The sequence below is a fragment of the Scleropages formosus genome, chromosome 3 (assembly GCF_900964775.1).
Source record: "Scleropages formosus chromosome 3, fSclFor1.1, whole genome shotgun sequence".
Lineage (NCBI taxonomy): Eukaryota > Metazoa > Chordata > Actinopteri > Osteoglossiformes > Osteoglossidae > Scleropages > Scleropages formosus.
Genome location: NC_041808.1, coordinates 3229457 through 3253361, shown reverse-complemented (window position 1 = coordinate 3253361; position 23905 = coordinate 3229457). Strand labels below are relative to the sequence as shown.

At 46.2% G+C, this 23905-nt stretch overlaps 2 protein-coding genes across 3 annotated transcripts; one reads left to right on the top strand and one right to left on the bottom strand.

Annotated features, from left to right (window-relative positions):
• Positions 1-52: 52 nt before the first annotated feature.
• On the top strand, positions 53-8145 carry faap100 (FA core complex associated protein 100). The gene is made up of 8 exons (XM_018736247.1): positions 53-530; positions 1515-1633; positions 1714-2543; positions 3089-3245; positions 4784-5690; positions 5849-5965; positions 6487-6573; positions 6902-8145. Exons 1-8 carry the CDS (start codon positions 375-377, stop codon positions 7028-7030), a joined length of 2502 nt encoding a protein of 833 aa, XP_018591763.1. The 5' UTR covers positions 53-374; the 3' UTR covers positions 7031-8145.
• Positions 8146-11375: 3230 nt separating this feature from the next.
• fscn2b (fascin actin-bundling protein 2b, retinal) lies at positions 11376-22743 on the bottom strand. Of its 2 annotated transcripts, none has more exons than XM_018736353.1 (5): positions 21921-22743; positions 14855-15011; positions 14189-14310; positions 11877-12044; positions 11376-11654 (listed from the first exon to the last, which is right to left on the bottom strand). In XM_018736353.1, exons 1-5 carry the CDS (start codon positions 22741-22743, stop codon positions 11449-11451), a joined length of 1476 nt encoding a protein of 491 aa, XP_018591869.1. In that variant the 3' UTR covers positions 11376-11448. The 2 variants fall into 2 exon arrangements, with proteins under 2 accessions (XP_018591869.1, XP_029106490.1); XM_029250657.1 differs by having other exon boundaries at positions 14201-14310.
• Positions 22744-23905: the final 1162 nt, after the last annotated feature.

Genomic DNA, 23905 nt, shown 5'->3' with positions numbered 1-23905 from the left:
TTGAGCGACATTTTGGGAGTTGTAGTTTTTGCGGGACTCGTGTCATCGAACGTTGATTGGCTGGATGCGGTGCGCGGGCGGGGGACGCGCGAGTTCCAAGTCAAAGTCGCCAAACAGGGACGCCATGAAGGGCTGCTTTTTTGCGCACTGAATTTGCTATTTTTTCTGCAATAGGGGGGGGATTGTCGTCTTTGACGCTCAGCGTAACTTTTAAATGAGTTATTTCCAGATTCTGCTTCACGGGGAAGTTGTGCGCTGCCGGTATTTTTACGTGCTGACGCGATGGTCTTCAGCTGTGGAGCCGCAACTTCTTCCCGCCTCAGACGTGTCGTCACTGTAGCCTCCGCGTGCGAACCGCTCGTCGGCCCGTCATCATGGAGGCTCTGCGGTGCTCCGTCAGCTCCCTGTTCGAGGCCCAGTTCGGCTGTGTTTCCGGGGCGACGGCGGTGCTGTGTTCTGGGACGGACGTGTTGCTAAGCAACGGCAGCAAATCGGTGGTCCTCTGGAACAGCGCGGAACGCAAAGTGACGGCAAGTGAAGAAACGTTCGTGTGCGATGCAGCAGAGTGGCCAAGCTGACCATTTTTTTTTTACACTTACATTTATTATTTATTTATTTAGCAGACGCTAATTTCTCCAAAGCGATTTCCAATGGATACTATGAGCCCACACGCCAAGGTGACTGCTAGATTATACACTACTTGCAATGGGTCCCTCATCCATACATCAGTGGAACACACACACACTGTGGGGGAACCTGAACAGCATGTCTTTGGACTGTGAGAGGAAACCAGAGCACCCAAAGGAAACCCGCACAGACACAGGGAGAATATGCCATCGTGCCACCCATATGAGTTATGAGTTTGTGCTTCCTCTGGGTCAGCCAGAAGAGTTGGACGATGGAAACTGGGGGAAACACACATTCTTGTGCTTAAACTCATTTTAGCAGCAGCTTTATTCGGGGCACAAGAAGAGTTTCTTTCCTCAGGCCATCTACCTCGTGAACAGCTAAATCCTCCCTAGAGAGTAAACCAGTGCAATACACAACGCTATTTATATTTCTAATTATATCTATTTATCACATCATATCTCTTACTCACATTCCCTTGCATTTGTATAGAACATACCTGTACATACATAATGTCTAGTGACTATTTTTGTATATTGTGTACTTTATATATTTTTTATCCTTTATTCACATATTCTATCTTCTCATCTGCATCTTGTCACTGTCATTCTGTCTGTGCTGTGGAAGTTTCTGTCACCAAGACAAATTCCTTGTATGTGTGAACATACTTGGCAATGAAGCTCATTCTGATTCTGGAAGAACAATCATTTCTTCCCCATACATGATAAGAATGTAATAACTCATAAAACTTTGCGGCAACCAGAGGTCAGACTTGATCTTTGACTGTTCCAGGGAATTGTTTGGTCTCCTGTGGGAGGGACATGCTTTCTTTCGTGATAGTTTCCCACCCTGCCCGTCTTACAGGTCTTGTATCTCTCGCTTCGCAGGGAGTCCATCAGCTGCCGGGTGCCATCAGACACGTGACGTCGAGTCCTCGCAAACGCGGCCTTTACGCTCTCTGTGAAAACGGCAGGATATACTACATCGATCTTGCGCAGCACCCCAGGTACAGCAGCAAAACTGAGGGAATGGCTTTCATCACGAGAACTTCAAAGCTGTAGAATGTCTTGTTTTTCACCTTTGCAGGGTTTCATCGTCCCCCGCATCTGCGCCTAACTCCCACGTGATTGAAGATCCCACCGCTTGCTCCTTTCTTGTGATGGACAGCATCCTTGTGACAGTAGGGCCGGCGGATGGCACGTGGCGTTTCCAATTTTACGAGACACCAGATGCTCCCGGAACCCGTCACAGGAAGCTAGCTGAGCGTGGTGTCCCTGTGGGCCCTGTGGACAGCGCTGCTGCAGAAGCCAATGAGGTGTCCGAGTGGCCTGCACTGTGCTGCGTGTTTGCATTCAGTGCTGCATCTGGGCTGCCAGAGGGTGAAGAACATTACTTCTTGGAGTCGACTCTGTTTGGCCTCCTTTTTGGCATCGACGTGTCTCTCGTCTCAACCCCAGTGGTAGTCTGCGGGCTTCCCGATGGGCGGCTCTGTTGCCTGCCCTCCCTGCCGCAGTCTGCGAACAGAGATGCAAAGCCAGGGGTGAAGTTACTCCACAGCTTGGAAGAGCCAGTTGTCTTGGCTGGGACCTCGAGTGGCGGCGATGCTCTGCTGGCGGTCAGCCGCTTTGGCAAAGTGCTGATTGTGCAAGTTGGAGACAGGGCTGAAGGGGGCAAGGCTCCTGTTTTTCGGGAATGCAGCGTGCCGGGTCCTGTAGTGTGTGCCTGCATCGGTAGCACACACCTCTACTACAGCACTCTCTCTGACCTCCTGGCATTGCCTCTGGTCACTGGCTCGTCCCTGGACAGGACCGCACAGGAAAACCTGTATGCAGACCCACCTCCATCTTTTCCTTACCCAAGAAGCTTGAATGTCAGTAGGCTGATAGCACTGGCGAAACCAACAAATACCTCTACAGGTACTGTGCCTGTACCACATGTGCACTAAGTACTTGAATGAGTGCCCTTCAGAAACCCCAGATTAAAATTGTACATTTTTCCTGCAGTGTCTTTGGATACAAAGTTCTGCTAAGTAACTTAAATAGTAGTAAGAGTTCAATTTGCTTCTGAAAGAGCATTTTTAAAAACTTGCCGATAATGTTCCGTCAAACGTTGAATTATAGATATTTCTGCCGAACACTCAGTAATAATGTGGGGAAAAAAAGATCTTTCTTTTGGGGGGGGAAGCTTTTGAGCAATTGACGTGTTCACGAAGTCAGATGGTTCCTAAGCTCAAGACAAGGTTGCAGCCGCCAGGTTGCATAAGAAAATTAGCCCTTTTTACTTAATTTGGTGCTTTTGAGCTTTGCCACTAACAGTGCGGTACGCTAGTATACGTTGATGAAAATGTCGTACCTCATTCACTGCGTACTTCTCAAGAATTACACTCATTCTGCTGCTGGTTAATATTACGTGCAGGGGGGGTACTGGAGTTCACAGGGTTTAATCCGCACATCTTCTGCAGGGGCCGTACACCTCGTGGCCGTGACTGTCCGAGGGAGGCTGCTGGATATAACCCTGCCCCAGGAGTCAGACAGAGGTCATGTTCCGAGGGTCTCTGCCACTCAGGTGGGTCAGAAAGTGAGGGACCTTCTTACCAGCATTGGGAACCTGTCAGACAGGTGAGTCTGGAGGATTTCTTGGAACCGTTGAAGGAGCTGCGATCAATGCTTCCACTAAGCTGTGCGCTCCTGCACACGCACACACCTCATTCGCTTGCATGGCACAACATTGAGCACACGTAGAGCACGTGTTTCAGTCATAAAACACTTTGTTCAACAGTAATTTGCCTGTCAGAAGCCAGCACCTCTCAGGCCATTGTGTACTGCTATTTACTGTTACTGTCTTTGCCCTCGCTTTTACCGCTGAAACTGTGCCTTTTTGCAGTCTCTTAATTTATACCATGTCAGGTGGTTCAACTTCTTTGTCATAATGGCAAACATATTTCAGATATGGCTAAAAATTGTGCACAAAAATAGTTTCTTGCACACCCACCCTTTTAGAGATTGCAGAGAACATTGGCTGTGATGTATAGAAGTAAAATACTACATTGTACTAAGCGTGCCGCATCTGTCTGATGAGAACTCGTTCCTGGGACCAGGTTGCAGAACTGATCCATCGGTTAAAAGGTTTGACTACCTGCACCAGTGGTTTTAAATCTTTTTTTTTAATGATGGCACCTTTAAGTCATACATCCTTTTCTGTTCTTACTCCGACTCATTTTTCATTGGTGCGGTTTCCCCAAGAACACTAAGAAGTTTTAGTCAATAATAATAACCTGTTCTTTGATTCACTGGTTCTTGAAACAGACAGTTAACAAAAAAAACTAAAATGCAAATAAACAAGTGAAGAGAGAGTGCAAGTAACGTACAATCCTGTAAAAACAACACACAACAATTATTAATAACCATGAAATAAAACAAAGTAACCATGATTTATCTAACATCTTCATTGAGATTTTTAGGCTTGATGTGACTGACATTCTTTTGATGTTAGGTGGATGTTAGGTACACAAACACGCTTTCATAGTCCGATCACATGGGACGACAGGCAACTTTACTCAAAGAAATTGATGTAAAGCACACAGTGACTATTATATTTCTTTAATTTAGCCCAGTCATTAATCATGTACATGTTCTGCTATGAAATAAAGAAAATTATGTCTCTACTGTACTAGTTAATATTTCAATAAAAAATGTATGAGGATAGAGACTGGAAGTGCTGCCGTCGGTGCTCACAATGCCTTATGCTGCCTTGGACGTTGACTCATGTTTTTCCACCATTTTCTTCTGGTTCCAAATATTTTCGGTCGCACTCAAGATTTCTTGCCGTTTGAAAAGTGAGTCCGTCATGTATTTTTAATTTATCGATGGGCCTTTTGAAAAGCACCTCGTCAGATAAAGAACCTTTCTGTAAAAAGGATGCATTGTGTAGGCTTTTTATGTTTTGAAGGCTGCTAAGATGTAGTTTATTCTAATACATGCACACAGTGTTACAATTTCCACTCCCTGTAAAATACCCTTATGATAATTGGTGTAGCCTTGAAGTCACCTTTTTTTTTTTTTTCCTGTTTTTATCACAGTTGTAAATGGTCCATGTTGGTTCTGTTCTGCTCAGTAAGAGTGCTGCCAAATTAATAAATGGTATTGTCTTTTTATAGAGCAGCCTCGCTGAAAAGCAGCATTCAGATGAGGAATGAAGCTCTGAAGAAGCTGAATCAGGTATTTAATGTCTGCTGCCTGCTGCTGCCCATGCAGAAGGGCAGTGAGGTGCCCCCTGTCTCCAAGCCGCCCATAAGCATCCACTTTGAGACTAGGTGGATCCGTCTACTGCAGCAGGACTCCCTGACCCTGCAGTGCACCCTGGAGAACTCTTCTAGTTATGTTCTAGAACAAGGCTGGACTCTGTGTATACAGGTTATCCCATCATACAGTGCCCTGAACCCAGAGGGCAGGGTGTCAACCAAAACATACACCTTCCCACTCAAAAAACTCTTCCCAGGTAAAAATACGGAAATGGTTTTGCCCTTGACCTCTGGGAATGAGCTACCCCTTCCTTTGAAGGTCACTTCTTCACTTGTGTACTCTTTGCAAAGCATTCTGGGAGCTGTGGAAGCTGGACACCTCTTCACAGAAGGAACACCATCGTCTGGTTTGACCTCGAACACAGGCTACATCAGCCTGACTCTTGACACCACCACTGTGGATTGGTTGGACTGTATGCTAGTCACTGGTCCTACAGATGAGAACAGTAGCTCCAGGCCTGGTTCTGCTTCCTCCACAAACATTGTCCGCACCTTCCTGGATGCACGGCGAGGGGAGCGGCAGGACCAGAGCTCCAGTGACCCTGGGGTTGGAACTGTAGAAGGAGGCCCATTTGTCGCCACCATCAGGGTATCATCTGTGTTACTAAGGGCTGTTCTGAAGGGCACCGGGTCCCTCTGCAGCTCCCTGCTGACCTGGCTGCTATCTGGCTGCCCTGGCAAGGGGGTTAGAAGGGACCCACAATGCTCTGTGGTGTGTGCCTGCTGTCCCAGAGGAAACACTTTGAGGCTCATGGCCAAAGAGGTGCGTAGTTGTCTGTTTCTCATCACTAAAGACTTCAGTTCTTCACTGTAGGCAGTTCGAACAAAAAATGAGTTACGTGCCATTGTCATCATCATCTTTTACTGCACATTACTTATGTCCAGGTCTTACCAGATTTTTGCACGGTGTTCGTTGCACAGGTGTCAGTCGAGGACTTGGGTGAAGGCAGGCCGATCGCAGCTGTGGAACTCTTGCTGGAGAGCTCCTCTGTGGCCGCACTCTGCGGACTGCACTACAGTGTTTTACGTCGCATCCAGGTACAGAGGGGTGCAGGGGTGACGTTGCATAACATGTCATCGTGGTCATGTGCTGTCAGTGTGCTGCAGCTTATGCTTTGGTGTAAAAGTGGGTAAAAATCAATGATAAATGGATGGTTGGATAAATGGTTTGAGCATAGCGCATGAGGTAGGGGACACCCTGGATGGGATGCCAGTCCATCACAGGGCCTTCACACACAGTCATCCACACACACACACACACACACACACACACACACTAAGGGCAATTGAGAGTAACCATTTCACTTGAAGCATATCTTTGGTCTGTGGAAGGAAACCAGAGCAAACCCACATGAATCCAGGAACTGTATGTGTTTTGTGCCAGTTCCTCCACGGTTGTGCTTTTAAATCTGGTCACTTTGCCATTGTGTTTGTTTTCTAACTTGAGTCAGTTGTGCTCCCCTGTGAAGCAGAGAACTGCATGGGCTTTTATTAACGGCTGGTTCTTAAGTTCCTCTGGTCTCATTTTGTGCCATGCATCACTCTTACTTTGATTACAGGCTTTACTTAAAGAGGTCGCCATGGAGACAGAGGGTCCTGCACAGTTGCAGGGGCGGGGCTTGTGCCGAGCTTTGGAGCGTGTTGAGGTGAGCTGATGGACCTCCTCTAAGGGCCACCGCCACTCAAGTGGCTTTTTCTTTAATAATCGCAGTGCATTGTGGTGTCCTGCAGAGGCTGTGGTGGGTCTTCAAAACTGAAAAGCTCAGATCTTTTTTTACCCCACAGGTCCTTTTGTGAAAAGAGTTAGCATTAGGCTTAAATGGCCAGACATGGGCTTGTTTGCCTAAAGAAACCCTCTCTTAGGTGTGTCCACCAGTAGAGTATTCAGGGTGTGCTCTGAAATGTGTGATTGTAAAACAAGGTACACGCTGTGCAATTTTGGTGCTGCTCTGAGCCCTCCTCCTTTGCACACAGGTTCTTTTTGAGGAGATTCAGGAAGCCTGTGGAAGTGCCGCTTTGGATGTGGGAACATCATCGGGGATAACAGCAAAGTTGCTTCACGTGTACCAGCAGCTGAGGACCAATCCACTTCTCATCCTGTGATATGGCTGTGTATGCGCTTAAAGTCCCGGCCTTCAAAATCTAAAATATAAACACTTGTTCTGCCTTACATGCTTTCTCTGTCTCTGTACAGATATAAAAATGAGTTTATGCCTTTTTTTAATTTAATGTGCCTTCTTCCTGTACTATAGGAAGTAAAGTAAAAACCAGTATCCGTTACCAGTAATGACCATAAAATACATTACTAAATACATGTGACTGCTGTTTGCAGCAAATGATTACTTACACTTATCAGTAGGGCTGAACATTATAATCATCACATCAGCAGAACTCATGTTTAAGCAGTACTGCTCATGAACCTTTTTTGACCTGGCAGATCCCCAGGTTTCACATTAAATTTCACTGCAGGATATGCATATGTGTGACGTAGTTACCATGGGAACATACGCCAACACGTACTACTCAGTCGTTTCAGCTGCGGTCATGAGCTATGGAGTCGTAGGGTAGGTGATCCCTTATTTAGGCCCCACATGTTGGGGGATGGAGTGCTCACAGACAACTGGGACTTCTTTTGGTGTCATAGAAAGGCACTTATTTAGATTGTTTGCTATTTTACACCATCTCACAATACCCACTGACAGTGCTCTAGGCAGGGAAACTGGAAGGAAATCTAAAACTGAAACTTTGGCTATCAGCAAATCTTCTCAGCTGCCATCCAGGATTTTCATAGCTTAATCATGTGTAATTGTCAGTTACTGTGGCAACCAGACATACTGTAAACCCAGCTGACTGTCATGCTTATCCATTAATTAGTTGGGCTGATTTCATATATGAGTATGATTACTGATGGCGCATAATCACACATTTGTCCTCCATTTGATTCCCATGTGTTTTGCGCCTGGGTTTTTAACTGGGAGATGCTGGAGACTCGTCCTGCCTTTAAAACAGTTATCTTTGTGAGATGTGTTTCTTGACTCCATTGCAGGTTTATGGCTGTCCATTGAATCCAGGGTGGCTGGCTTTGCTGCTACTGTACTTCAGTCTCATAGACAATTTCACAGTACATGGATGCAAGTCCCTTGCCCTGTAGAGGGAGCTAGAGTTTCTCACGGTCACAATTTTGTTTCAGATACATTTATCTGATGCTTTTCTCCGAAGCGACGTACGGTGTTAATGTATTTACAATTATTTACCCATTTATATACCCATGTAGTTTTACTGGAGCAGTTTTGGGTTAGTAGCTTAAGGGTACTACAGCTAGAGTTGAGACTTTGAAACAAAAATACAGGATTTCAAAAGAGAATTTTTAAACCATTGTACCTTTTATCATGAGTATCACAAGTACTCAATACATAGAGTACAATTAAAACTACTTGTACTCTATGCATTTCTGAACTGTACAGGAATATGAACATTGTTGCTGGTATAAAGTGGTAGCTAGTAGTGGGGGGGTTAGAGCTGCTGCCTTAGAACCCAGAGGTTGCAGCTTTGAATCTCATCTCTGGCTGTAATACCCTTGAGCAAGGTTCTTACCTAAATTGCTCCAGTAAAATTACCCAGCTGTGTAAATGGGTAAATAACCATGGGTAAATTAACATTCTACGTGACTTTGGAGAAAAGCATCATTTAAACGAATCAATGTCAATGTGATGCAAGTTGTTTGACAGGCAGTCTTCCCTCACATTACAAATGTAAGGTGTTCCTGGTAAACTTTTTGTAAAGTGAATTCTCATAAAAAAAAGTGTAATAACCATTAGTTTTGATTGTAAAAATTTGTGTTCTCGAGCCCCAAAGTTGACACCCGTTTATGGTAAAATATCACAAAATCCAAATCCATTTAAATGGGCACAACTACTTCTATGCTTTGCATTAGTTCTTGTAAGAGCAAAACAAGGCAGTTTCCCTTCATTATATACTTTATTATACTGTATGGATGTGTACCTGTGTTCAGCTTTCATACCTACTGTGTACTGTATAATTAACAAACGCTCCTCAAACCAGACACATGTACTTAGGATACTGTGTTTCTCTGCTGCAAAACAAAGGGGTTAATAAATGGAAACGAAGGAAGAAGAAGAAAGGAATGGAAAGAATGGACATGAATTTTCGCTTACTGTTCAAGTTGACATGGTGTCTCACAGCACCTGGGCTGTGCAACTGGACATGGGTTCGAGCCCTGCTTGGTCTCTAGGTTTTTCATGTTGTTCCTGTATTCGTGTGGATTTAATCCCAGTCAAGAGGTGTTTCGGGTGAACCGGTGATTCAAAACTGTGTGTGTATGTTACATCAGTCTGATGTGTCCACGTGTGAATGGCAATCCAGGTGAGCTCCGGTGACCTTCAGCTGTCACTTTTCTTCATTCATTCAGCCTGAGCGAAATCAACCAATGAGAGAGGAGAATTCTGAATGTAAAATTACCACGTACAGCGCGAGTTAACGTGTCATGCGCAGCAGTGCCGACGAACCGTTACTGAGCGTTAATGTTTTGAGCTCGTCAGACTCTCACGGGCTGGAAGTGAGTGGTGGGGTGTCGTTATGTGTGCCGTTAAACAGGGGCGTTTAGACTTATTTTGAAAATACTGACGAAAACACATTAAATACAGAGAAAGTTCGGTTCCCCGACTATAAGTCACTTAAAGAAAGACGTCATTTTCCATTGACGAGACTCTTGAAGAGTAAGAATTATTCCGCTAATAATCATGTGAACAGACGATATTATTTAGGCTAACTTTTTTCTAACTTCGACACTTTACTTCGTTTTTGTATCATTAACTGTGGGAACACTGACATCTTATGGAAAAGAGAACGAAGAGCAAACACTGATTTTTCTCAGGCACATTTTTTTCCAAGAGTCCCAGTAGAGGATAAAACAGTGACAACGACGATTTTAGCGGGAAAATTCTTATACTACATGGATAGATCTAAACCTCACATACTGGGGGAAAAAAATTGTATATTTCCCTCTAATAACATATTAGGGTTTTCAGCTCTTACAAAAAGAGTATTTTGCCGTCGTGAAAAATAACGAGGTTTGCTAATGCTGTACCAATCGATGCTAATGCTAATAACTGCATTTGTGCCATATATATTATAGTGAAATAAAGCAGTGTTTTATAACATAGCTGATTTTTTTTCCTTTTTTTAAAATAATTAACACTGAGATACAGAAATGTGCCTATTCAATTGTGCATTTTAATAATTACATTTAATTAATATAATTAATGATAGCAGTGAGCAAGCCTAGGCTATTGGGTAGTTCTTTTATGTTTTGATAATTGCCCTGGAAATATAAAGATTTTTATCATTTTTCTCATTGATGTCATCTGCCATCAGCACTGGTGTTATAAAAAAGGTAATTAACAGATACAATTGCTATATGTTAGGACCACTGGCGAAAACAATGACCACAAGAATGGATAATGGACAGATAACTCAGAGAAAGGACATTTTTTATTTTCAGAAACATTTCAGACAAAAATAATAACAAAGCATCTAAAAGAATAGAGCGCAACGTCCCCGAAGGGTTAATCGAATCCTGTTAAGTAACATTGACCATTCTATTAGTTAAACTACAGGCCTCGGTTTCTCGGGTGACATTCCACTCCCCTCATTCCTGGAGTGCATCACGAGGGTTTTGCAACGTTTCATGTTCCCGGGGAACCTGATAGTCCTTCCCATGGACCTCGGCCATTGTGCCGTTGCTCACCGCCGTTGAGTCCATTGCTCGCCTTCTGTCGCAACACTGACTGTAACTTCATACTGTAAACTGCCTCAGATAGGTAACCTACATACATCAGGGTTGATAAAACCTGGTAAGGATGGGGTGATGGAAAGGTTGGCAGGGTCCTGGGGGATTAAGGCCCCTTGGTAAGATACCATAGTGGCTCTGTAGCACCTTGGAACAAGATGCAGCGGTTACCGTTTTTTAAGTTATACAGTCTTCATTAAGTTGTTTCTGTTACAGGTGCAAAATGAGGATGATAGGCATAACAGATCATACCTTTGCGAGTGATGATGTAATGACTCTTGTAAGCTTTGTGCAAAAGTGGGCTTTGAGCTGTAAACGCAGGTAAGTTAAATCATGAAAGTATTTTGTCATGAAGGTATAGGCCAGTAAAAATATGATTAAAAAAAACAGTATTTGCTTTGATTTTCTCCAGTAGCCATCGTTGTTTGTACAGAACTGCCATCCCTTAACTTAAAAGCTCAGCTATACATACTCTTAAATGTCGAAGCCAGAACCTAAGTTGTATTATGTCATGGATGAAGTTGGTTGACAAAAATGAACCTTGTTGCCTATTCAAATGCTGGTTGAAAAAATAAATATACATACAGGTGAATAATTCCTGTCATTTGTTCCTCTTTTAAGGATACATGCATTTGAGATGGCAACGCCATCCCACCATGTCTTTCCATTCCCTGAGCCAGGGGCCAACACTTCCTGCAGTGTCCACTATGGGTCAGTACTCCCAGAGCGTGGAAAGGTCCACAGTGTCACCGTCACCTTTCAGGGTGCCACCCTGGTCTCCACGCAGGTACTTCCCATTCTTGCCTTTGATGCCCACGTGCCCGTGCTCCAGGAACTCCACGAAGAAATCCTCGGGCGTGTCCCCGTCAGAACACACCAGACCGCTGCTTGAAACGTACCAGAACCTTCCGTTGGCACCTAGAGAACAACAAAGGTTATCCACTGGTCATTAACCATTTTATAGGTAGGAGTGGCTGCTTTTCCTTTTTTCCTAATTTGATATACTTTTGGCAGAGCTAAACTGGCTTTGTACTACAAAGTTGTAAAAACGGTTCTTAAAGGTGTAATTACTCTTCAGTGCTGCAAGTTTTCATAATTTTGACATGACAGCAACAGCTGCTGTGTGTGCAGAGCACTGACCTTTAATGTGGTAAGCACCATCGCTGAAGTGCAGTGTGAAGATGTCATAGATGGAGCGGTTGGCATCCAGTGTATTGGAGTTCCTGTGGTGGCACACAAAGCCGTTCTCGCCGCGTAGGATCAAGATAGGCCTGTTGATGAGCTTCAACAGGAATTGCTCATTCTCTCCTGAAAAATAAAATACACAAAGTATTTGAGAACAAGTGGTGGGGTTTAGCATCTGGGCCAGAGCTTTGGACGGGAAACTGGCTATACTTCAGTGGTAGTTGACGTCAAAAGCAAGAGTTCCAGCTGGCATCTCGTGGCACCTCTAGACGTGCTTGTTTGGTCATCTCAACCCAGTGACCTCCACCTTAGGGGACCCTACAAGATGATGCCATTATATTGCATGATCCCAGGTCTGTCTGTATGTGAGATCTACAAATGGGGCAGCAGCTGGAATAGTGTTTAGAGTTGTCACCTTGCACTTGACAGATGGGGGTTCCAATCCCACCTCCTGTTCCAGTACCCTTGAGCAAGGTACTTATCATGATTTGATACAGTAAAAATTACCCAGCTGTATAAATAGGTAAATAATTGTCAGTAGCTAAGAAGAAAGCATTGCCTAGAAAAACTAAGTAAGTGTGACAGATTTAATTGCCTTCCAAAATTCCATTCACACCTTATGTGGGGCAGCTGATAGCACAGTGGAAAGTGCTGCTGCCTTCTGCTGTGAAAGTCGCATGTTTGAATCCTGCCTACTACTGTAGTACCCTCGAGTAAGACACTTATGCTGAATTGCTCCGGTAAAAATTACCAAACTGTATAAATAGGTAAGTAATTCTAGGTAGCTTAACATTGTTAGTTGTTTTTGGATAAAAGTGTCAGCTAAATGAATACATGTATTTTGAATGCATTCCAATATTTGCTGAGGGATTTATCAACAAGAGATCGGGTGTTGGCAGTTAAGGAACTTATTGAGATTTTAGTTAATTTGGCCTGTATTTGTGTTCTGCAGGAGTTGGAGAAGACCAGGTTTACCTAATACTGAATAACAACTGGGGAAACCGCTTTGTGACTTGGTAGAAGTATCTATTGTTGAAAAGTATCTGCAAAATTTTGCTCCAGCTCAGGCACTGAACCACCTGACTGAGCCCGTCTGACTCTCAAAGAGGCTGGATTTTCGGGTTTATGGTCCTGGGGGCACTTTCACTCCGAAATTTGAAAAAAAAGAGAGGGGTAAACGGAAATAAATTGTGTTGATTGATATCATGCATTTTAAATACACACACACGCACATTTTCAGAACCGCTTGTCCCATACGGGGTCACGGGGAACCGGAGCCAACCCGGTACCGCAGGGCGTAAGGCCGGAGGGGGAGGGGACACACCCAGGACGGGACGCCAGTCCGTCGCAAGGCACCCCAAGCGGGACTCGAACCCCAGACCCACCAGAGAGCAGGACTGTGGTCCAACCCACTGCGCCACCGCACCCCTGCATTTTAAATACTCTCTTGCTAAATTACATGATTGATGGGCAAGCTGAAGAAAGAAACGGGAAATACCTAGAAACTGTGGAATTGTATTTTTGAAATGTGATTTAGAAGTTGTAGTTAAATTTCAGTCTCACATTTTTTTCCTTTGTTTTTCCTGCAAGGAGGGCAGCGGTGGTGCAGTGGGTTGGACTGCGTCCTGCTCTTCGGTGGGTCTGGGGTTTGAGTCCTGCTTGGGGTACCTTGCGAAAGACTGGCGTCCTGTCCTGGGTGCGTTCCCCCCCCCAGCCTTACGCCCTGTGTTGCCGGGTTTGGCTCTGGCTCCCCGTGACCCCGAATGGGACAAGCGGTTCAGAAAGTGTGTGTGTGTGTTTTTTCCTGCATTTAAATTTATTTCCCTCCTTCATAGGCCCTAAAAATGTTGTAGGCTGCAGGCACTGTGCCTGCAGAGCCTAATGGGAAATCCAGCACTGCCTGAAAGACTGCAGAACTGTGGCCCCACTCAAGAGGAGTGCCTCTGCTGTGTCTTGCCAAAACAGAAGCTAATGGAAGAGGGAGCTTCTGGCTGAGAGCTGTGAGCTGGTTGCCTCTAGAGTTGCCATTACATGGAGGTGCCACACATGATGCATTTCTGATTTCCAACATAAACCAACTGTAGTCCCAAAACACAGTGAAAAAGCACTGCAGACACTTCGATAGGTAATGTGTTGTTACTGGATTAATTGGGGCTTTTTTGGGGCTTTTTCTTTTTGAAAAGGACTATAAGGACTGTGACTGAGAAATCTGCTGTGCAGAACAGAGATGGGCAGGTCCCGGGCGACCCAGCTCAGTGTGCACTCACCCTCGGTCTCGCTGACAGCTGCCAACTGCCCGTTTTTCTTTGTGCAGACGTACTTCCCGTTGCTGGCACGGAGGGCCACCCTGCGGCCAAGCCACTCTATCTCGAACATGGTGTTGGCTGCCCTGCGGTTGAAGATGTTGGAATTGATGGGCGGCAGTATATGAAAGCAGACTTTTAGTACTCGTTAGGCTAAGTACTTCCTCCCGTGTAAAAGAGACCTGCGGAGTGATGGTGAAGCACAACTGCAGCTCATCCAAAGAGGACAGAGCATGAATCGAATGTTGGGGTGGAAATGCAATCCTCTTCTCTAGGTTTATTGATGCTGCTGCTAGGGAATACCAGTGTATTTGTTAACAGTACAAAATACTGTCTCTTTCCCCAGTCCATTAATGTGGCTGAAGCTCATCGTTATTTATTTGGTCAGTTTGTTTTACATTAGGATGAACTTAGCATGCAAATGACAAAGTAAGCTCTTTCTCCATCTGTCCCCAAAATAGATGGCCTATTATAGGACTGCTAATTATCTTCAGCTAACATTTGGGCTTTCTGGAGTGGCAGCGCTGTGTAATCCATGCAGTGCAGCTGCTCGAAGGTGAGTTGAACGTGGGGTTAGGAGATGGAGGCAAGTGATCTGCGTGGACAAAGGGAACAAAAATGGATCCTCACACTTCTGTAGCTGTAGACTGGATACCACCATGAGAGACCAGTGTCCAGTAATTCCCCCCTTTGGTCCGGAACATGCACTTCCTGGTCTCTTTGTCAATCTCCATCTGGAAGGTCTCCATGTCTGTCTCATCATCCTGATTGGCTGAGACACTCACCCCTGTGGAGAAGATAAGATGCCGGGGTGATTAGCTTGCATAGCAGAAATGGCACTCCTTTCTGTTTGTTTAGTCTAAGCTTTTCCTGGCATTGCTATAACATCCAAGTGCTTGAGCTGTACATTTGGGCAAAGGTTCGACTCCAGTTTAGGTGTGTGAAGTCTGCATGTTCTGCCACTGTTTGCAGTCCAGCAGCATGTGGGGAAGTAGGCAACGTGAAACTACTTCCATGTGCCCTCCTTTACCATAAAAACCAAGTTTTTGGTTGCCATGAGTTCCGTTTCACTCGACGGCACTTAGTGCACCATGCGGCTTCAACAAAAGTCAGCAAGGCTGGAGATCTACTGCACTGTCAACTTCATCATGTGACCTTCAGCTGTTGTCCTGCCAGACATCTTTTAAGAATGTACTGTCACAAATGACAGTGTTTTAGATACTCCTTCAGCATAGGCCTTTAGGCAGGGTGCCTGTGTATTTCAGTTTTTCACATATTTCATGCTTAATATGAAGCCAGATATTTGCTGGAACAAATCAGATTATACAATGGCAAAAGGTACATCTTACTCAGGGCAGAAGCCATATCGAGACAAGGCTGGTACGCTAGCCGTAGAAACGCTGCTACATAAAGAGGGTACTGCACCCTGTCATTCAAGGAACTGGGTTTCTTCTCCATGTGCAAAGGACTGCAACACAGCACAAGTAACCTGGAGTTCTGCTCTTTTTGCAAAACAACCTGCGACACAAAGTCCATTTTCAGTGATTTTTTTTTTTTTTTTTTTTGTGGCTCACTGCTTGCACATCTCATGATTATTAAAGATTCCTAGCTACGGTCAGTGTAGGACGTAGTGCGGGACAGTTTTTTTTTTTTTTTTTTCAAACTGTTCCTACTCCTCCCGCAGGGGTGCGACCTTGGTACAGCTGTGCCCAGGACCCCCCCACTGGGCCTGTCTGCTGTTGGACCCAGGAGTGACAGTTTAACTGACACCCCCTGTCCAGCTCAACACATAGGCGTGCAAGTGCACTTGTCTCGATGGTGTCCGGCACACTCTGATTCGCAAGTGCAAGTACACATACACATCAACAACACAATTGTTCCGATGCATTCGCATGTCGGCAGCTGCTTGGAGTGCCGCGGTAACGCACAAGGGCGGTATCAGTAGCCCTTCATATATTGTCGTTTTGTACGTTGCATATGCATTCTTGAAAGTTTTACCTTAGGAATTTAAAATTTGAAATTCTCTGCTTAATATTTCCATCAGATCGGTATAATAGAAAAAAGAAAACTGGATTGCACAGTGGACGTATTCCATGGAACAGACAGGAAGTTTTGGCGAGAGGTGCAAAGTGATTTATACCTATAAGTACTATGTGAGTTGTGGAGAATAGTGAAGAGAATCGGGACAAATCAGCAAATATGGAATATAAATGGTGCAGACCGGGGGTTCTAACAATGTGGATACTTCTGAATCCTGAACGTTGTGAACTGCATTACCAAATCAAACAAGCAGATTTGGTTTGCTGTGCGCTCCTGAGGAAGCTGATTTCAATCAGCGCTCGGTCTTTGGCACTTTTCTAAGGACACACGGACAACGGATGTTGACGAATGAACTTCAGCGGGGGGTAAAGAACGTCTTAGCATACATTAACTGATTAGCCCTCGCCAGGTCCAAATATTCAAATGAATTCATTTTCGAGTGAGGCTTCAGACTTCTCTGGCGAGGCGGCCTCTAATGAATTTCCAAACCGGCGGGGCTCATGAATGATTCAGCGGTGACTCGTGATTGATTAAAAGCCAGGACGACCCTGTGCAGCAGGGTGGGGCGTCGCAGTAAAGTAAATGCGTGCCGTGCAGTCTGCGGTGCCCTCATAAGCCCTCGGGGCGATGCCACGGCCTGCACGTGGACCGTGGTCGGCTCCCGGGGCTCAGGGATTATCCCAAGTGTCTTGGGCTCTGACCAGTGACGGCACACCTTTCCCGTAGTGCCGACTTTCTGCGCGGGAAGGCAAGTGTAAATGCTACGTACTGAGCTCGGACCCCCGATTTTAGTTTCACTCAAGCAGACTGCAGAAGGCGGAATTTTTGCTAGGTATTCATGCCCACCCGGTATGCATGCACACAACTTTTGTTGTGTAAACAAGCAACGCATGACAAGATAAGGGACCCGATGAACGAAAGCATTTTTGGCAGATTGTGTCGACCAATACTCAGATTAGATCCTACATAAATATCCCTCCTCTGCGTTCCTAATCCTTTTTACTGCACAAATCCCGCCCCCACCCCCTCTTCTTGCCTCGCTCTCCATCTCATCACTGGTAATTCCCCCTCCGCAGCAAAATGCATAGCCACGAAACAGGTGCCCTTAAGCAGCTTTGCGCACTGCCTCTACAATCACTTATATCCCAGGCCAGGAAAAGTTAGCGAGCAGAAACAAATGCTCAGTATGTGCTGAGAGGGACGGGCTTGGATACGTTAGCTAATCTCCCGGAACACATACGGCCTCTGCATAAAGGTACATATGGTAGTCCTCGCGCAGGGCGTGGTCCGTCAGCGACCACATGTCATTTGGTGCAAATGCTCTCCTCTTTGCGCAGACGCAGTGTTCTGTTTCCTTTGTTGAAACGCATATTTGTGGGGTTTGTCATTTCTGTTTGTTGTTTGACAGATGTGCCTGTCCAGAGGAACTTCAGGGTTCTTGTAAACTATGAGGGTAGATTATTTCCCAAGTTATGCATACAGGCTAGACAGGCAGTCATAGGGATAAGTAAGCGCGATCAGTGTTTCTACCATTTCCATTAGTAAAAATGTTCTCTTAAAATACCATCCAGTGTGCCATAAGTACAGAAGGCTACCTATAAAAAAAAAGGCATGTTGACTTAGCCAAATAGGCAAGCTTTCCTTCGTCAGAAAGGGTCCCTTGAGGTAAATCTAGAAGGCTAAAACCTTACAATGACCTGGCCAGCTTACCTTTGGTACACTGCCGTTTATGTGTTCTTTTTCCTGGTGACTGCTGCTTCATCTGCACTCCTTCCTCACACTGAAATCCAGTTCCGTGCCATGACCCTGGTTGCCACTTCATAGTTGACTTCAACCACGAATGCCTGCCGGTTGCATTATCTCAGCAGCTCTTAATCCTCGTCTTTGCATCCCTCTGTCCGTGCTGGTCTTTGTTCAGTCTGACCTTGTAATTAATTGCATTGGCTGAGCCGTTCATTGGCGCAGTTCAACTAAATGCATTAGTTGACAGCTTGCTGCAATTTGTAGTAAAGCCCAGTACTGTAGCAAGGATTCTTCATGAATTTTAACAAAGTTTTATTTGCATAAATGCACCTGCAATAGGCTTTTTAATATCTTCCCTATGAGTTTCTGCTCAACTCTGAACTAACACGTTAATTTGGTTTAATAACGTTTGAGTTGTGCGATTTATACAATGAACGGTTTAATAAGCACGACTAAATTAAGTGGTCAGCAGGAACACTTTCTGAAGCCCTTCTGAAGCAAACACAGATCACAGCATCTCCTGTTACCTTAGTTCACCAGCAGACTGATACCTGTGTGTTTGTGGAAAAAAAGAAACAGTTGCCACGCTCACGGCTGGAATTTGTGAACAAAAGCTGAGATTGGATACAGCCCCCCAGGCACATCAGAAAAGAGTACGCGAGGTATTCAGCAGTGATCCGTGATGTAATGGATCTGGGTCCGGGGGAGCGTGTGCTTTTGGGACAAAAATCAAATCCACAGTTGGAGCTGTCTTACCAGTTCCTGATGTTGACCTGCCTGGAAGCTAGCCAGCCAAAAAAAAACAAGAGAAGGCATTGGTAATTCATCGGCAAGCTGCTCAGAGCCGAGGCTCAATAATTGATGGTAAACTGAACCGATGTCCCTCGTTCTCTCACTCCTGTTTCCCTCTCCCTCTTTTTCATCTTCTTTTCTTTGGCCACTGCCAGCAGGACTGCACAATGGGCACTGCTCTTGTCCCTTTGAGTCTCAAGGCTCATCCACGATTCACCTATCAGCCTGATCAGCGCACTCCAAGAAAAACAGATGATGGATAAAGTAACGGATCCTTCGGGCCCCTTGCAGTGCAATCAGACTTGTTTTACATTTCAGCGTTCGCTCAGGACCAGACAGGCGCCCTATAAACCCTGACCCCTGACCCCAGCCAACTGTCAGGTCCGTTCAGCTGCAGTCATGACCGTGGGCCACAGCTCTGGAATTCAGGCCTCTCCTTCACTCCTTTTGGGCTGGCTTACTGTAAGCCCATTAATAACCTGGTGTGGCAGCTGGGCTTAAGGAACTTCAGTTTAATGAGGGCAGAATTCTTCCGTTCGTCGCGAACGATTAAGAAACATTACCGTGACCTGTCCGAAGTCATCGCTCCCGCCCTCCATCATCTCCACACGCTTGGCAATAATGAACCACTAAGCCCATTACTGTCATTAATTCACTGAAATTGCTTTCAGCAGCTGCAGGTCTGGCACACAGAAACAGGCATTCACCTCCTATTGGTGATGGATCCTCCATTGGTTGTATTTTGGCTTTGGTAGCCAGCGGTCACTGTTGTAACACTCTCATTGATACCTGGACACTCCAAGACAAAGATGGCTGGAGATCCAGCAGTGAGAAGAAGCCACATGTTCTGACCTGTGGATGACATTGGTCAGATGGCTCTAGAACTACAACTCATTCAAATGAGCTAAGCTGATCCAAGACTGGCAGATCTCAACTAGTCAACACCAGTCACGCCCTGCAGTGGTGCTGTAGGAGGCCCTGATCTTTCACCTTTCAACTTTTTCTCACAGTCTTGATTTAGTCAGAAGCTCTTTGGTTTACCATTAATAAAAACATGCTTTGAGTTAAGGCAGCAGATGTTCTAGTGGGTAAAGAACTAGGTGGTTCAAAGCCAGCCATGGCTGGTTCAGTGGATTAGTGCTGAGAAAGGAGGTCTACAGTTTGAATACTGTTTACTGTAAACCCTACTTTTCCTGCTTGTTTCTTTCCATGCAGCTCGATGTCCAACCTCAGTCACTTCATTATGCCCAAACAAATCATAGGGCTGTGAGATTACTGAAAACGTTCATTTTGTTCTGCAGATCAAGCACTGAAGATACAAAACTCACGCTAAAAGTGTACATGTGCATTGCAGAATCACAGAGTTTCAGTTTGTTACCCATGAAAGAGGTTACGAAGTCGTTGATTTATGACTGTACAATAGAGACGTGTCCACCTGCGCTGACGGTGCACTGTCTCTGGCCATGCGATGTTTGTGAGGACCCGGCAAGCTCCGTACAGCTGGCTGGTCTCAGCAGCTGCCTCCTTTCCCCACCTATTGTGTTCTAGCGACACTTTCACACATTGCTTTGTCCTTTTCCAGTGTGGCTTTCCCTGCACCCTCTGACTTGTGCATAATTGCGCCATTCACGCTCCTTCCTTCATAAAGGACAGTCCTGGAGCTTGTGTTTCAGAAAGCAGACCCTCACATTACTGAAATGCCTTGTCTGATCCATTATTCATTGCATCTCACCTCTTCATATTTTTTTTTCTTACAGTTGGTTTGAGGCTCCCCCTTGCTCTCGACTGCCACACTACTGCATCATCTCTTCCTTTGAAATCTGGACAGAGAGCGTGTAGAGCAGGACAGTGTCTTTGACTTAAAACCACTCAGTGAAAACAATTGGTTCCTCCATCGTGCTGCAGTTCTGCTGTCGGAAGTTCTCCGCACATGGATCCAAGAACAATGAGATGGGGCTAAACTTACTTCTGGAGGCTTATGTTACATGAGCTCAGTGACAAGAATCTCTGTTTGAAAGGTCTGTCTTAATGGTTGCCCAAGATGAGCACTGGGATTTTATCATAGGTCATCCATTGGGAAACTCACAATGATGAACAAAAAGTGTAACACTAAGCTTATAATTGATAGTCTTATTATTTATGACATTATTATAATACAGCTTAAATGTCAGAACTGTCGATAGTCCTCTTTCAGAGTGACAGACTGGAGGTGGCATGTGTGTGAAATAGACTGCATGAAGTGCACAACCCAAGGGCTGGAAGGCTGGAGATTCTTATACATGTGCTACATGGGCGCTCCTGGGTACAATCTTGTGGGCCAAAGATGGCTGCGCAGTAAGGCTGATGAAGACATGATTATTGGTCGGCTTAGTTATTGAAAGGATGCTGAAAGACCAGAGCAACCAAAAAGCCACAAAAGAAGAATGCCACCACACTTCTGTGCTTGAGCCTTCAGCACGTAAAGGTTAAACCTTTAAAAATGCACTTCAGAGCATAAAGCAGCTCAACCGGCACCTTTAAATTAGGGGATGTGTAGCAGCAGAGAAACAACTGTTTTTGGCTCTGGTTACATCAACCATAAAATGAGGCATGTTCTAGGAAGAAGAGGAACTGCGACTGCAATATCCACACTTCATTTTCTTGACTTTCCTTTTGAGGAAACAGTTATTTGTTACAGCCTGCAGTATTGGAGAAGAAGTGGCGTGAGATGTCTGTTACAACTCCTCTGGACATCCCAAACTCCTCTGAGCAACCTGTTTTACCTGTGCTTTGAAAAGTAGGCTTGGAGTGCTCGACAACCGCCTTGGTCCCAGCAAAGTTAAAGCCATGTTCATGGGGTGCAGAGTAAGTGCCCACGTGGTTCAAACAAGAACTAAGATGCTGTATTTGTTTCTAAAGTGGTACCGCATATAAAAAAACCATCCATTGGTGGTTCCAAGTATGACCTCCCCTTTCTCCAAGCTGAACGGATGTACTTTTTAAAATACTGAGCAAGGCCCTTCAAAGCGATGTGTGGTAACAATGTGTAAAGCATGGTAATTAACAGGGACCGCACTGCACAGGGCTATTGACACCCACAAGACAGGTGCAACAGTCAGATGGACCGAATCGTGCTCCTTACCTTGCCGGATGGATACAAATCTGTTGTTGGCTGCCTGGAATACCACCTGCGGGTGGCTCTCCTCCAGTTCAAAGAGCTCATCCTTGCCAGGTTTGGAGCAGCGTCCAGAACGCAGGGTACCGGTCGGGCCCATGGGGGTGAGGTATTTCCCCTCGCAGTCCTTGAAAGCCAGTTTGCCAGCTTTGAGCTCCAGCGTGTAGCCCGTGCCACGGCTGCTCTCCATCACCAGTTTGCCGTCATGGTTGAGGAAGCGATTGTCAGAGGTCTTCAGGCAGTATCTGCCGTCCAGGTACGCGAGGGTGAGGAGGGAGTCCACGCCCCAGGGGATGTTGCTGTCGACCGAAATTTCACCCTCGGCTCGCGACAGGTGGGCGTAGCGCTTGCGGCTGACGCTCAGCAGGTTGGCCTGCGGGTGCAGGGCCAGGTGTACGGCCCACAGCTCCGACTCGCCAATAGCCTGGCTAAAACAGGACAGGTAGTCCTCCGAGCCGCCGAAGTAGCGCAGGTAGGGCTCCGACTGCAGCGCCCAGCGGCCGTCCGACTGCGCCACGATCAGGAAGCGGCAGTCTGTCTCGGGCTTCTCCGCCCCACAGCTCACCTTGCCGTCCTTGTCAGAAGCCAGGTACCTTCCCAGGTGGCTTCGCAAGTACATAACCTGGCTGTCCTGCTCGTCCTGCTCCAGCATCCAGATCTGTTTCTTCTTCATGCTGGGCGCCGAGGCGTTCACCTTAAAGCCGAAGGCCTCGGCCGTCAGATAGCGGTTCTCGTGGTTGATGAGCCCGAACTGGAGCTTCAAGGCCGTGTTCGTCCCATTTGTGGGCATCTTGGCCTACCTTCGGAGTCTCCTGAGTAACGGAGGCAGAGAGGGGTCAGGAGGTGGACCCTGGGAGCCAAGTAAGCGATTAGTGATTAACTTCAGTAGCTTTTTCCTAGTATTCTCCTGCCAGTCCTTTAAAGGTAGCTTTGGAGTGCACTTATCAGTGTCCTCTGTCCTCTCTTCCCACGTTTTTCGTGTGCCTGGTGTCCAGTTGTCCACTTCTCATGCAGTGCTTCCCCGCAGTTCTGTGTTGCAGTCCTCCGTCCTGCGATCCTCACCTCCCGTAGCTCTGTGCGCCCGTCGCTCTTTGCCGTCTCTCCAGGAGCGCCTGTACGGGCTCCTACCTTTTTCCTCTTCCCTAATCAGCTCAGATAAATCAGCAGGACTCAACACCTCAATCCAGAGAGGTTCTGACGTCACCCTGATCCCACCGTTTCTCTCTCGCTCTCTGCCTTCCTCCCTCCCTCCCCCTCGGCTCTCTCCTTCTGGATGTCCAGTGTCCCTCTCCGGCTTAAGCCCGGCTCTCCCAGCCTCTCCTGCAGCTGCCTGGCAGATTACTGAGCCACTGATCTCCTAATGAGAAGCTGCGTGGCCCTCGAGTGGCCGGAGCGAGAGGCAGACGGAGCTCTGGTTTCACTCCCTCCCTCTCGCTCGTTCTCTTCTGCTCTCCCTTTTGCACTCGCTCCGTCTTCCTGTCCCCTGCATTTACGTATTTTTCACATCTTACTTCCCTGATAGAATCAGTCGGCGGTTTGTTCAGCGCATCCTTTAATGAAGCACATATCGGATTAGTCCCTTAGATTTCTATAAGCCGTACAAAGTAGCATGTTACCGCGCAGAGGGAATGGGAGGCGGGGATGCCGTGGGGGTTGAGTGCGTGGGTCTAAAGGTGTCTGTGCTTTTGGCCTCAGTTCATCAAGCCACTTTGTTTTCATGCACTTAGCCAGAAAGTTGCTTGGAATCTGACTGCGGTCATGGGACGCTGATCGCCCAGTTTGCCCCAGTCTGATCTCTCACATGGGGGTCCTGGTCCGGGTCTCCTAATTCCCACCTCCCGTGAGCAGCACAGCCTGGAAATGTGAGCCCAGTCGCAACAGTCTGGCTGGGGTGTCTGTTTACCGTCCCGGTGCCGGATGAAGTTACACACCTTCTCTGATTCCAGGCTTCC

Coding starts and splice junctions, on each gene's coding strand:
- faap100 (XM_018736247.1), top strand. CDS start 375: ATGGAGGCTCTGCGGTGCTCCGTCAGCTCCCTGTTCGAGGCCCAGTTC. Junction 531..1,514: donor GCGCGGAACGCAAAGTGACG/GCAAGTGAAGAA, acceptor CTCGCTTCGCAG/GGAGTCCATCAGCTGCCGGG. Junction 3,246..4,783: donor ATTGGGAACCTGTCAGACAG/GTGAGTCTGGAG, acceptor GTCTTTTTATAG/AGCAGCCTCGCTGAAAAGCA.
- fscn2b (XM_018736353.1), bottom strand. CDS start 22,743: ATGCCCACAAATGGGACGAACACGGCCTTGAAGCTCCAGTTCGGGCTC. Junction 15,012..21,920: donor ATTTGTATCCATCCGGCAAG/GTAAGGAGCACG, acceptor TCTTCTCCACAG/GGGTGAGTGTCTCAGCCAAT. Junction 12,045..14,188: donor AGCTGTCAGCGAGACCGAGG/GTGAGTGCACAC, acceptor TTTATTTTTCAG/GAGAGAATGAGCAATTCCTG.